The 14804-nt window shown below is 44.3% G+C and overlaps 1 protein-coding gene across 1 annotated transcript in view; it reads right to left on the reverse strand.

The window, feature by feature from the left end:
* CLIC5 (chloride intracellular channel 5) overlaps window positions 1–14804 on the reverse strand; it is a 102928-nt gene that overhangs the window by 46817 nt on the left and 41307 nt on the right. The window contains exon 2 of the mRNA XM_029944319.1: window positions 2110–2219. Within this exon, the coding sequence (XP_029800179.1) occupies window positions 2110–2219 (110 nt within the window). The remainder of the gene's footprint in view (window positions 1–2109; window positions 2220–14804) is intronic.

Consider the following 14804-nt stretch of genomic DNA (forward strand, 5'->3'; position numbering starts at 1 on the left):
TGGATGGACCTCGAGGGTGTCATGCTAAGCGAAATAAGTCAGGCAGAGAAGGAGAGATACCATATGTTTGCACTCATAGGTCTAACAGGAAAACAGGAGAAACCTAATGGAGGACCAGGGGGAGGGGAAGAGGGAAAGAGAGCTGGGGAGCAGAGGGATGCAAAACTTGAGAGACTATTGAATGCTGAAAATGAACTGAGGGTTGCAGGGGAAGGGGGCGGGGGAAGAAGTGGTGGTGATGGAGGAGGGCACTTGTGGGGAAGAGCACTGGGTGTTGTATGGAAACCAATTTGACCATAAACTATTTAAAATAAAAAAAAAATAAAAAATAAAAAGTCCTTAACTCTTTGCCATATATATGTTTTCTTCCTTTTTTTTTTTTTTTTTTTTTTTTAGTAAGGAAGTTTCCAGATCTTTTGGACTGGAGTTCTGATATTGCCTGGCCTACCTCTCTGGGTGTTGGCAGGGCCAGATAACAGATATGAGGCAACAGCATAAGCATCTGAGGAATGCTTGAGGTGGCTTCCTTTCCCATTCTGATCCTCAGCCAAACTTGCAAGTGCACTTTTGCAGATGATAATCCAGGGAAGAGGGCTGAGGACCAGTCTGTCCATTCAGGAAGTCAGGAGAGCCTTCGAGAGGCTGAGGAAGCATCCTAGCCAGGGCCTGGAGGCCAGAGGGGACGGGGCAAAAGGCAGTCCAACCTGACAGAGACGGAGAGGTCACCGGGAGAAGCATCAGGAGTCAATGTTGGGAAGGGCCGAGGATGAGACAGAGAGCCGCAGCTGCATTTACTCCACAGGTGATGGGAAGGATCAGGTTTTCTGAGTTGGGGAGCTGCATGAGTAAAGAACTATTTGGGGAAGAATAATCTTCAGATAATATAACGGATGGATCAGAAAGAGGGAAGAACAAAGAAGCAGTTGGGCTGGCAGTGGTGGGACCTGAACCGGGTGTGGGCTTTGGGAACGGATGAGAGGCCCCAAGGTGAGCGACAGCACAAGGGGACAATGCCCTGCCTTTGGCAACTGATTGCCAATGGAGGTGGCAAGAGACGGGGCTGGAAACTTTCAAGAATGGAAGAACACAGGAATTCGGGCCACATTCACTATCAGGAACCCAATTCAAAGGAGAAACAATAGATATAATTTTTGACAGATTTAATTAATTAATTTTTTTAATGGTTATTTTTGAGGGAGAGAGAGTGCTTGAGCAGGGAAGTGGCTGAGAGAGAGAGGGAGAGAGAGAATATGAAGCAGGTTCCACGCTGTCGGGGCACAGCCTGACATGGGGCTTGATCTCACAAACCAGGAGATCATAACCTGAGCTGAAGCTGGATGCTCCACTGACTGAGCCACCCAGGTGCCCCTCAATTTTAAAGTGATAATAGAAAATGCAAATGGAGATATCTCTAGGTATTTCCAGATGGTAGGGTTCTGGGTATAGAATCATTTACATAAAGGAAACATGGAAAATATGCTACACTGGCCAGGGAAGTAGGTAGAGTGGACGAAAAATGCTCAGAACGTGAGCCTTGAGCTCACTGATAGGACAGGCAGAGACAGGAAATAGGATATAAGACTGAAATGAGTGTGGCTCCTGATAGTGAATGAGGCCTGGTATTTTTAACAACTGTTAAAACTGCACGAGTGACTCTCCATCCCGCCTTATAATCCAGCACGCTCACACTAAGGAATTCTAAGAATGGGGGCAAAGCAGTGGAAATGGCCAGATCCCAACACCCCCTGGAAATTCAGCTCTTAAACCTGAAGTCCCGCAAGGGTCCCCCAGGATGGGGCGCTAGTACCGCGGCAACGCTTGACTCCTGGATTTCTAGGTCTGCGTGTCCATCTCTGTACTGCTCACAGTTGCACATCCAATATCCATTCCCTCCTTCTTGCTGATCAAATCTTATTAACCTGAGCAGAGAAGTGTTCAGTCCCAGCTGCCTCTCCTGTAAGTGGGGGAGGGTCCTGAGACACAGCGTGGCCAATGGTGTGTGAGCAGGAGGCTGCCAGGAGCCCCGGGGAAGCTTCCGCCCTCCCTCACGGAAAGGTCTCTCTCTGTTCCTGCAGCCAAACACATCCTCGTTAGTACGGCGTTCTTTACCTTTTCAGATCCACAGTGGTGACATTGAACACAACTCCTTTCAGCCAGAGGATCATAAAGAGACGCTGAGAGAAGGGACAGTTGCCAATGCTTTCCCCATCGATTCCAGCCTAGAAAGGAGAGAAACCAGAGTCCTGAATCGGCAAGTGTAGGTTAGCAAGAAGAGATACACACCTGTCTGAGGACGTAGGAAAGCCATGAGCCAGCCTAACCTCAAAGGGCAGTTGCCTTATCTGACTGTTGTCTTCCTAATATCTATGCAGGGCAATGCCTGGCACATGGTAAGGACTCCATAAATATGGGCTGAACTGAATTTGAGTTCCCAATATGCCAAGGGTGTACTCAAAGATTTCTGAAACTACAGGACCATATCAGGGTAAAGGGAGACCTTCAACATCACATAGTCTAATATAAATGATGTTGGACTACCAACTTCTGTACGCCCAAGTAACCACGTAGTTTATGCTTGACTATGTCCACTCACCAGTAATTTTTATCTCTCAAAGCAGTCCATTCTGAGGGTACTTCTAACAATTAGAGATGCTTTTCTTTGGCTATACCTAACCAAACTACGTTCCTCCCTGGTTTGCTGTGTTCTACGCTTTGGTCCTTGCTCCATGATATGTCATGAGTACAAATACCTCAGACTTTAACCCATCTCTTTATATCCAGACAGCAGACTCAAGATTTTTATCAATAGCCCCTTAGTACTAGTACTTTATCTATAAGTACTTTTATCAATAAGCCATTCATTTGTTTAACCATACTTTTACTCAATAACTATATATTGGCTCTCAGTTATGTGCAAGGCACTGGAGAAACTTACACAGGAGATTAAAAAATGCATTTATTCAAGGAGCTCATGGCCTTCTGTGGGGTTGGCTGGTGGATAAGGCAGGAACACATATACAGTAAAACCTTGGATAGAGAGTAACTTATTCTGTAGGTTTTCTGCAAGACGAGCAAACATTTCTAATAAACTTTAACTTGATAAACAAGTAATGTCTTGCAATATGAATAGTACATGATACCAAACGTCACATGATCAACAGCTGAGCCAATGGTTCTCTCTCTCTCGTTCTCTCTCTCTCTCTCTCTCTCTCTCTAATTGCAGGCCTGTGGGTGATCATCTCCCATGCTCAGATGCTCAGTCTCAGGCCACAGTGTTGGGCAGAAATCAGTGATTTTTTGGAATGCTGGAAGGGGCCCACAACTGGCACTAGTGCGTGTTTTGTCACCTCAAAGGACCTACGGACAGTCCTTTACTCCTCCATACAAGAGGAAACTTAGGAATGCTTTGCTTCATTCTAAGGCAGCCTCCCTGCAGATACGAACCCTTTCCTCTGCTGCCTTAATGCCAGTTACATTAAATGCATATATGACAAAAGTTCATTAATACTGTACTGTAGTTAACATCCGTGAGAGTGTATACAATGGCCCCATGCAGAAAGATTCCATTGAGCCAATAGAGAGCAGTGATTCCATTAGGGATAGTCAAAGTCATCCTACATATTAATAACCCTCCTCTCTCTGTCTCCCTCACACCAGCCATGAAGGTTTTCAAAGGTAAGTGCAGGATAATTTGCTTATTTGTCATTATATGTTCTATTTCCTTTATTATGTTGTATTATATTACAATATTGTAATCATTTTTATATGAATATTTTTGGGTTGTGGAACGAATCATCTGAGTTTCCATTATTTCTTATGGGTAAATTCACTTTGATATACAAATGCTTTGGATTACAAGCATGTTTCCAGAATGAATTATGCTCGCAAACCAAGGTTTTAGTGTATAACACTAACAGCGTTACTGAGTGCTTCCATAATTCTGCTCATTAGATCTCCTTCCTCAAAAATAGCATGGCTTTTTTTGGTTTTGTTTTTTACTCAACTGAAAAGCAAGTCTAGCTTTACTTCTGGGCGGGCTACAGAGAGTGAATTTTATAAGGAATTCATTTTCAGCAAATGCATGAACAAACAAAAAGGTCGGGGGAACTGATCTCTGTGATTCGCTTCCACCAGGTGGTCTAGGGGCCATGACATGGTGCTTAGAGGGGAAATCACCGTCACTCTAGTCTGCTGGTGGTTCCCCTGGAAACCAGGGCCCAGAGAGATGGCCTGCAAAAGTCCCTCCAAGGACAGGGAGGGCCCAGGGAGTGGAAGGCCCCAGGGGGCATCCTGGCAAAGCTGCAAACAATCCAAATAAAATCCTGGAATGGGGGGCTTATTAAGACTTTTTCCTGAGAGGGAAGGAAAAATGCACTCCCCGAATGCAACACCAAATTTTCCCTGGGGAGGGGGAGACGCAGTCTTTCATACTTGAAAGCCTAATTGTGTGCTTATTTCTACCTTGCAAACTGCTCCCAGCAGAGCCTCAGGTTTATCACGGAAAACTGACGCCTTTGACAGTGTTGGTTGTAGGTAATTGCTATGAAATTACAGTTATTTTACCTCTCTATTAATATTAACTACACCAAAGCCCCATCCCTATTCAGTTCTCACTTTTCCTTGGTGCTGGAAATGGACCCACCCCTGAGTAGCAGAGACACCATGGGCTCCGTTATTCAAAATCTGAAAGGTGGGGGTGCACAACGTGGGCGCCACACCTCCCCACAGAGCTAAAGTTACCGATAAAGCCACACTCAGACAGGCAACAAGGACTTTTTAATAACAGGTTGGTGCTAATTTGCGTTTATGATGTCAGCTCCTAAGCCCCTCCCAGGAAGCACTCACTCCACAGGCAGCTGGTTCCTGGTCCTTTAAGACATCCTGTTCCCTGGGTCAGTTATAATGTAAGTGACAAGAATCAAAAAAACAAAACCAAAAGTCACATCCACATATTGTCACCTGTTTTAGCTCTGCTGGGGATGGGGAGGGGCAACGATCAGGAACTAAACGAGGAAGCAGTACAATATTGAAATTCTTGGGGCACCTGGGTGGCTCAATCAGTTAAGCCTCTGACTTCAACTCAGGTCATAATATCACGTTCATGGGTTCGAGCCCCACGTTGGGCTCTGTGCTGACAGCTCAGAGCCTGGAGCCTGCTTTGGATTCTGTGTCTCCCTGTCTCTCTGCCCATCTCATGCTCTGTCTCTCTCTCAATTATTACTTCTTATTAATTTAGAGCATTGAAGTATAAAAATAAAGGCTTTTTGACATACCATAAAAAATATTGAAATTCTTATTGACTGGACATAAAATTCATATAATAATAACAACTGATGTCTGCAGCATTGTCGAGCACTATTCAAAATGCTTCAGGAGCACCTCGGGTGGCTCAGTTGGTTAAGCGTCTGACTTTGGCTCAGGTCATGATCTCACAGTCTGTGGGTTGGAGCCCCGCAAAGAGCTCTGTGCTGACAGCTCAGAGCCTGGAACCTGCTTCGGATTCTGTCTCCTTCTCTCTCTCTGCTCCTCCCCGACTCGTGCTCTGTCTCTCTCAAAATAAAATAAAGACATAAAAAATTGTCTTAAACAAAAACAAAATGCTTCAGATATAATATTAACTCATTTATTTCTCATGAGAAGCCTATGTAGTGCGGTATTATCATCACCCTTTTGCAACATGGGGAATCCGAGGCACACCGAGAGGAAACAACTGGCCTAACGGTCCCTAGATTGAACAGGTAATCTGGTTCCAGATACAGTGCTCCTGCCGTCATGCCCGGAGTCCAGCCTGAAGACCCAAACAAGGTGACATGGTGGCCCCGGGTCACAGGGCTGGAGGTGATGGTGCTCAGATTCGTATGCACGCACCCGCCCCTCAGTCCATGTACACACAGCTTTCGCAGATCCCCACGTTTTCAGGATTGTCCTAAATTATGATGCCTGCCCAGTAAATAAAAATTGCCAAAGGAGCAATAAAAAAAACATGGGAGGATTCTCAGCTTGCTCTTTGTTTCTTCTCTTTTTTCCTCCTTTCTTCTCCTTTCTTGTGGGCAGAACATTGAGCACGAGATCTAGCCCCTAAGACGTTCTGAGTGGACAATACGTTACTGTTGATGACAGGCAGGGGATTGCACAGCAGAATTCCAGAGCTCCTTCATCTTGCTCGCCTGAAACTTTATTCCCGTTGAATAGCACCTTCTCCTTTCCCCCTCTCCCTCCCCGGGCTCTGGCAACCACTACTCTGTGCTTTGATTCTATGAGGTTGACCGTGTTAGTGACCTCACAGGAATGAAATCATGCAGTATGTGTCCTTCTGTGATTGACTCAACTCGCTGATTAGCATCATGTCCTTGAGGTTCCTCCAAGGGGTCACATTTTCAGAATTTCCTTCTATGTCAAGGTCTTCTTAAAATAGACTTCACAGATTCTTTATGCATTCATCTGTCCGTGGACATTTAGACGCTTTCCACCTCTTGGCTGTTGGGAACAGCGCTGCACTGAAGACGAAGGTGCTACTATCTCTTCAAGATCCTGATTTCCATTATTGTGGATAAATATCCAGAAGTGAGATGGCTGGATCATAGGCAGTTCTATTTTTTGTTTTTTGAGGAACACCATACTGTTTTCCACCGTGGCTCCTCCAATTGCACTCCCACCAACCGTTAACGTATGTCCCTATTTCTTCACATCCTCCGCAATGCTGGTTATCAATGGTTTTTTGTTTGTTTGTTTGTTTTTGATGATAGCCATCGTGACTGGTGTGAGGTGTTATCTCATTGCGAGTTTGATTTGCATTTCCCTGATGATGAGTGACACTGAGATTTTTTTCATACACCTGTTGGTTATCTGTATCTCCTTTGGAGAAATGTCTATTCAAGTGCTTAGCCCATTTTAAAGAAAATTTTTTTTGTTAATGTTTTATTTGTTCTTGAGTGAGAGAGAGAGAGAGAGAGAGAGAGAGAGCACATGAGGGAAAGAGGGTCAGAGAGAGAGAGAGGGAGACACAGAATCTGAAGCAGGCTCCAGGCTCTGAGCTGTCAGCACAGAGCCCGACGCGAGGCTCAAACCCATGGACCAGGAGGTCATGACTTGAGCCGAAGTCAGACGCTTAACCGACTGAGCCACCCAGGGGTCCCAATGGTCTCAGAACTCTTAGATGCTTTTAAAGATTATTGAGAATCCCAAAGAGCTTTTGTATTTACTGCATTATACACAAAAAACTAAATAATATTTTAACTACTCATTTAAACATAATAGTAATAATAACAAACATATTGTATGTTAACATAAATAACATTTTAATATAAAGGAAGTATTTTTTAAGAAAAGAAATTGAGTGAGAAGGGCAGCACTGTTTTCTCTTTTTGGAAATTCTTTAATGTCTGACGTAACAGAAGCTGGCTTCTGCAATCTTTTGCTTTTTGTTGAAGAATAAAAAGAAAATCCAGCCTCACTCAGATATGCAGTTGGAGAAGGGAGGAGTAATCTAATAGCTTTTTCAGATAATTGTGGACATTTTTCTTTAATACCATACCGAAACTCAAGTGGCGTTTTTTTACAACCTAGTGGACAGGTGGAATTTGAAACCCTATCAATGAAGTTCTTCTGTTCCACTAACCCCCATTCATCTATCTTGCACTATGAATGGATCTTTCATCCATGAAAGACTTTTTACCATCACAAATTCGTCATTTGGAAAATAGCATTTCACTGAGTTATGCAGATCTTCCAAAAGCTGATACGTTTCATCACACAATGTCAAAATATTTCATTCAGGAATATCACCGCTGAGCTCATCGGAGAAGTTTAAGAGAAGTTGTCAAGTGCGTAGGGGCAGGTATCTGTTTTCCAATATTCCACTGTTCTCTCAAAAGCTTGTGTTTTATCACTGGCAATAAATGCTGTCAGTTGTTACCCTTAGAATGACAGGCTCATTTCACTGCTTTTCCACAGAATGTCTGGGAAACACCAAGTCTGAGAAGCCACAGTTTGTCTGCCCCTTACTCTTTCTAGTAAAATCTCTGTTCTGGGAGAGAAGCGACTGGCTCAGTTCACAACTCGTTTTTCCTTAGATGACCGTTGAGTTTCGGAACGCAGGCCAACGACTTTATGTGTGTTTCCCATTTCATCAGCCAGAAAGTTTAAAAGACATGTACCCAAGGGTTGAGATTTTATTACATTATATACTTTTTATTGCTTCATCAAAGACATTCATAAATGAGACGGACTCTTTTTTTTATTTCTGCACCCACATGACTCTTAATACTGTTTGTACCACTGCCTTGATTTTTGCTAAAATGCTAATAAGTTTACTCATGAAATGTCAACCCCGGGGAGATATTCTATTACTTTGAAAATAGTTGTGACCTCCCAGAATCACAACTAAAAGGATCTCAGGGACCCCAAGTGGCCCCGAACAGCATTTGAGAATTGTTGATTGAGGACATCCCACGGACAGAGCAGGTACATAGAGCTTTGTCTCCAGACAAGAAGAAGCTGATAATTGGCCAAAAGTCATCTGAGGGCACCAAGGTCCAGATAAGGGAAGGATTTTCCAGAGAAGATCCAAGAAGGAATAGTGGGAAATGGATAAATGACGTTTGAGCTTGCCAGACCCTGTGTCATTGATCAGTTTATGGTCTCTCAGCTCCGAATGTGCCCTGTGGGAAATGCTGTGGGAGAGGAGGGGGAAATTCTTGTCAACATTTCTAAAGTGGGCATGAAGACGTCTTTCTCAGGAGAGAGCCCTCCAGCGGGCCCCACAGGAAGAAGAGGATCTTCTGCCGTTTCCGGTGTGGGCTAGTGGTCAGCCGTGTGGGTATGAAGACAGCCGGCAGAGCCTGCCACAGCCCCAGCCCAGAATGGGGTCCTCTGACACCTTGCAGTCACAGCCTGGTGACCATTCTGTAAGCCCCCTTGGTTGGGAAGCCAAAGCCCCACATGGTCTGCACACAGCATGCCTAGGGGCAGGATGTCCACACAGATGTGATCCTTACTTGGCAAGACTCACATAGCAGGAAGGCCTCCTGCCCTAATACCTGGATCCCACTTATGTCTGTGACGTCATTGCTGACCACCTGCTGAAGCTCTGGACGGTGGCCCATTGTCTGTTCAAGCAACTCCAGACCAGCTCTGGCCTGGCCAAACCAATGAGCTCCTGTGCTTTTTGCTGGGCTGATTGTAACTTCTCCATTGAGATTTGAACCTTTCCTTGGCTATTCTCTTTCACCTCCAGAATTCTCATACATGTTATAGTTACTCTTTTATCAAAGTGAATACTTTCTGTTAAACTTCCCCTGTTTAAACTACGCTGTGGTTCCTCTCTTGATTGGGTCCAAACTCCTACAGATGCTGAAATGTCTGATTAGTTCAAAATGCAAGATTTTTAAGCTATTTGATTCATTTAAAAACCAATAAGGTTGGGGCGCTTGGGTGGCTCAGACGATTAAGCGTCTGACTCTTGATTTTAGCTCAGGTCACGATCTCACCATTCCGGAGACTGAGCCCCACGTCAGGCTCTGCGCTGACAGCACAGGGCCCACTTGGGATTATCTCTCTCCCTCTCTCTGCCCCTCCCCTGCTCGCTCTCTCTCTCAAAATAAATAAATAAACATTTAAAAAATACTTTCTCTCATTAAAAAAACATAGTATAGAAATACTAGAAGACAGAAACCTCATTTTTTCTCCCCGAAGTTCATTAGTGGTGCATTTCAATTTTTTGTTGCTTTAGCCCAAATAAACTCTCCTCAAAGAGTCAGATAATCAGGCAATTTTCTCAAGTTTAGAGATAAAAATTCTACAATAATAGAGCCAGAACTGATCTCAGGGATGGTATGGCCTAACTTTCTTCCTGGTCAGGAGTCAGGTCCAGAAAGGTTAAACAACATGCCTACGGTTGCACAGTCTAGTCCCATGACAGAATCAGGGATAATTCCCGATTTCTGATTTATAGCTTTCTGTTCTGCCAGGCCGATTGTTATCTTGTGGGAAAGGGTATCAAGGTGACAAAGGCCACAGGAAGAGAATTTTCTTTGGATATAAAATGACTCATCGATAGAGCACTAAACGATTCACACTGCATGAAAGAGAAAGAATTTTTCTTTATAATGACAATATTTGGAGTTGCCCATTTTTTCCTTATTAGTGTAAGTCAGGTAGTATTCCTTATTAGGACTATTTTTTAAACACCAAATGGTGTGTGATCATTAGCAAGCCTTCCACTAGCAGGAATGGGGCTTGGTGGCTTGTGCTCCACTTGAACACGGGGAGTTCTGCCCTCGAAGAAACAACACCCTTTTTCTCAGGAGACATGTAGGGCCTCACTCACTGGGGTCACTCGGGCACTTTCCATTCGGTAAACAGAGAGGTAAGAAGTATACATTTGAGGCTTCAGACACTGTCAGCATTTATGTAAAGTGGATTATAAAGGCTGAACCAGCACTATGCAGGTGGCTGTCTGTGCATTGTTAACATCAAGAATTCCAAGTGTATTTGTCAGGACTGTCTAGAAATAGAGCAAACAGGGTGTGTGTGTGTGTGTCTGTGTGTGGGTGTAGATAGATAGAGAGCTAGAGCGAGATAGAGATAGAGATTAAGATACAGATAGAGATAGAGAAAGAGAAGGAGAGAGAGACAGAGATAGGAATAGAATAGAGATAGAGATAAATTATTTCAAGAGACTGGCTCACATGAGTGTAGAGGCTTACGTGAGTCCATAACCTGATGGACAAGGTCATCAGATTGGAGACTCAGGGAAGAGCTGCAGGTCCAGTCCAATCCCTTCTTCCTCAGAGGGGGTGAGTCTTTCTATTATGGTCTTTAGTTGAGTGAGTCCCACAAAGAATTCTGCTTTACTCCAAGCCCACTCATTTAAATGTTAGTCTCATCGAAAACACATCCGCAGCCCAGAAATATCCAGAATAATGCCGGACTAAATATTGACACACAGAATTAAACACCACACCAGGCAAATGCAAAATTATGACCTGAGACATCAATCCAGTGTCTGTCACCAACACCTCAGCTCGCCAGATGGTTTTATAAACAACTCAATATAGTTATGTAAATATCCCCTCCCAAAGGAACTTGTGGCTGCAACACCAGAAGGCTGCTCTGTTAAGTGACTGTCAAAGAGAGCATGGCCCAAGGGTGCCTTTGACCCTGAGTAACTAACTGGTCTGGCCTGTTAGTGGCTTTGGGCCCAAGGACGCCTACCATTTTTTTGTGTCGGGTACTATTGCTGGGCCTCTTGGGAGTGTCCTTCAGCCTTCCTTGGGCTTTACGTCTGTCTGCACTGAGTCTATATACACCTCGGGTCCTTCCACACACACTCTCTGAGAAAGAGCTGCCCTTTCCAACCCAACACCAGTGCCCCTGCTCTCGGTCCCTTCTTCCCACTCCTACGTGGCTTTTTATTTCTATTCTTTCATGTCCACACTGTTTGAATAAATGAATGGGTCTCTTTGAAATCTCTTGCCAGTCCTGCTCCAACTTCACGCCCTCTTTTAAAATGGTTCTCTTTCAATCACTTTCAGGGCCTAAGCAATTCTTTTTTGTTTTTTTTTTTCTTTCCTTTTCTTTGTAACCTACTTCTACTTGACTTTTCTCTTGCAGTTGGAAGTTGTGATTATCCCTGCTTCTCAAAACTCAAGACTTTGCAGCCTCACTGTCACTGGGTGCCTCCCCTGTGCCCCCCCCCCCCCCCCCCCCCCCCCCCCCCCCACTGCCTGCTGGGCTGGCGTCATGGCCAGGCAATCTATGCAGCTGCACAAGGCCGGGGCTCAGAACAGCTCCAAGTTGGCTTAAGGTTGTGCTGCTGTTGTCAGTTCTGCACTGGACCCTCTTGCTCTCTGGCTGACATCCTCCTCTTCCTGACCTTTGCCCTCTCAGCTAACAGCTCTCCACCCCCATCCAGCCCCCGTTCCTGATGCCCTCGAGAACTCCTCTCCTCTCAAGAACATGATTATCCTCCCTAAGTCAGCAATAACTCCGGCTCCTAGACCTATAAACATGCCATTTACCCCCTGAGCTTAGAAAAGAAAAGAGAAAAGAAGAGAAGAGAAGAGAAGAGAAGAGAAGAGAAGAGAAGAGAAGAGAGAAGAAAAGAAAAGAAAAGAAAAGAAAAGAAAAGAAAAGAAAAGAAAAGAAAAGGAAAGGAAAGAAAAGGAAAGGAAAGGAAAGGAAAGGAAAGGAAAGAAAAGGAAAGGAAAGGAAAGGAAAGAAAAGAAAAAAGAAAAAAGAATTCCAGAGAAAGAAAGAAGAGAAAATGTTGAAATGCTACGGGGCCTCCTTGGCTCCATTCTTCTTTGTGAGCTACACCCGCTATCTTCTCTAGAAGGTGCCTCATTACCATTGAAGTTTTCCAGTTTTTTGATACCTGAGGTTTTTTGTTTCTTATAAATAAAAGTCAGGTAAAGTATTATTTGTTATTCATATTTTTAATACCAAATGATCGCCCTTTCTAAAAAGATAGTTGATAAATCTTCATTAACATGAGAGGGACTTGGTGATTTGTTTCATTCATTCGTTCATTTGATTTTATGAAACCCTGGGAACCCAAAAGGTGCTCAAGAAATGTAAGTTTGGTGCTCTTGGTACATCTTCCAAATCACTGTATTGGGCTTCAGGAGACACAACGGGGCTCCAATCACAACCTGCACCAAGCTTTGGGAGGCCCCCACATCCGAACTCTGCCTCTATTAGGCTCCTTCTGATCTAGTAGCCCCGGGCATAATATTTAACAACTAAATTCCATTGTACTTGAGACAGGCTGGTGTCCTTGACCCCACAGAGTTCTGTAGTACAGTAGAAAGGGCATGGTGTAGAGCCAGCCAGACGTGGGTTCAAATTCCAGCCCTGATACCTAGCAGCTGCACGCGGCAGGCTTTATTTCCCAGAGTGGCTACAGCACTATTTCTAGTTCCAAATATTCTCCAGAGGCGGAGTCTATATTGGTCTTCTTCTTGAAATTGAGTGGGGTGGGCCTTTATGGCTACCTAGACGAACAGAAGAATGTCAAGTTGTATGACTTCTTGAGACCAGGTCATAGAAGGTGATACAGATTGTTCCCGGCACATCCTCTCTCCTTTGGGATGCCAGTCCTTGGAACCCATGCCATTAGGAAGGCCAGAGCACAGGGAGAGGCTCTGTGGAATGTTCCGGCTCAGTGCTCGGCTCGCAGGTGGCATCGCCCACCAGACACACAAATGAGTGGGACTTCAGATGATTGCAGCCCCTGCCCTCGAGCCAACCCGAGTGACATCTAGTGAAGTAAAATGCGCTATCCCCAGCACACCCTGGCCAAACTGCAGGTTCATGGACAAAATTAATGTTTTCATCGCTTACAGCCACTTAGGTTTGGGGCAGTGTGTTACCCAGCAGATAACACATACACATGTAACCTCAGGTTCTTTATCTGCAAATTGGGGGCAGAAGTATTTACCTTGCAGAGTTGTTATACAATGGAATGGTAGTAGGTACAAAACTGATATTCACGTTATAAATTTGCAGCTATAATCATTATGACCCCAGAAGACAAACATTTAGGAAGAGCTAATTAAACATCTCTGTTTGTGAAGTGTTCTGCCTTGGTACAGAGTCAATAGACCTCTCTTTGGTGCCCCAACAATTTAACAATACATTGGTGCTCAGGGTTTTGTGAGTGAAGCAATACATTCAATACAGAAAGTAAACACAGGAAGAACCATGATCACTGTCCATTGGCTGGGAAAGTGTTCCTAAATGAGGGCAGTCTCCCACTGACCATGAGGGAGACAGGGAGAGCAGTGTATGTTTGGTTAGCTGTAGGTACAATCATAGGCACACGCATGTCTATTCTCTAGAAGGTCACTGAGTTTCTGTATAGAGCTACGTTCTTCAACACAACTGTTTTCAAGTGATTCAGGTGTCTAAGACAAAAACTCAGGGAAGGTAAATGGATGAAGGTGAGGGTCAGGTTGTGGCAGATTGCTGGTGATTTTCTATTGAAGTCCAGTGGAAGCCTGTGTGTCCTCTCATTATCCGGGAACCTTTGCCATAACTATTTACAGGGCTGTCATGCTGTTCTGTAGGCTTGACTACGCTTGAACCCCAATGCTTGAATCCGACAAGCGAAAAACTGGAATTCTTCCACATCAGAAATGTACCAGAGCACAGGAAACCAAAGAGCGATACAAATCTACAGCCTCAAATAAACAGAACTCCTTCCCACATTGGCATGGGTTTAATTTGAAGATGTCTTCTCACTTAAGCCGACCCCAGAGTCTACCAATCCTAATGGAGAAAGCATGCTTTCCATTTAATTAGACCACCGTCAAAAGTTTGCTTTCCTCCCTTGACATATTTTTATTTATTATTCAAGATGGTAGAGAAACTACTTCCAGCTTTCACCCAAGAATCCATTTCCCCTACACTTACCAAATGAATCTGCAACTCCTACAATCTTTATACCAAATAAGGCTTTCCTGACACTGAGTTCTGCTTCTTCTATAAAAGTTGGCACTTGGGATCCTGTGATAGTAATGGCCATCCCTCCATTACTAGTCATCCTGCTTTGGCTGTCTGAATGTGGAGTTTTCTTTTTTTTTTTAATTTTTTAATGTTTTTTATTTATTTATGAGAGAGAGAGAGACAGCTTGAGCAGGGGAGGGTCAGAGAGAGAGGAAGACACAGAATCTGAACACAGGCTTCAGGCTCTGAGCTAGCTGTCAGCACAGAGCCTGACGCAGGGCTTGAACCCACGAACTGCGAGATCATGACCCGAGCCAAAGTGGGACACTGAACAGACTGAGCCACCCAGGTGCTCC

Source organism: Suricata suricatta, chromosome 7 (assembly GCF_006229205.1).
Source record: "Suricata suricatta isolate VVHF042 chromosome 7, meerkat_22Aug2017_6uvM2_HiC, whole genome shotgun sequence".
Classification (NCBI taxonomy): Eukaryota; Metazoa; Chordata; class Mammalia; order Carnivora; family Herpestidae; genus Suricata; species Suricata suricatta.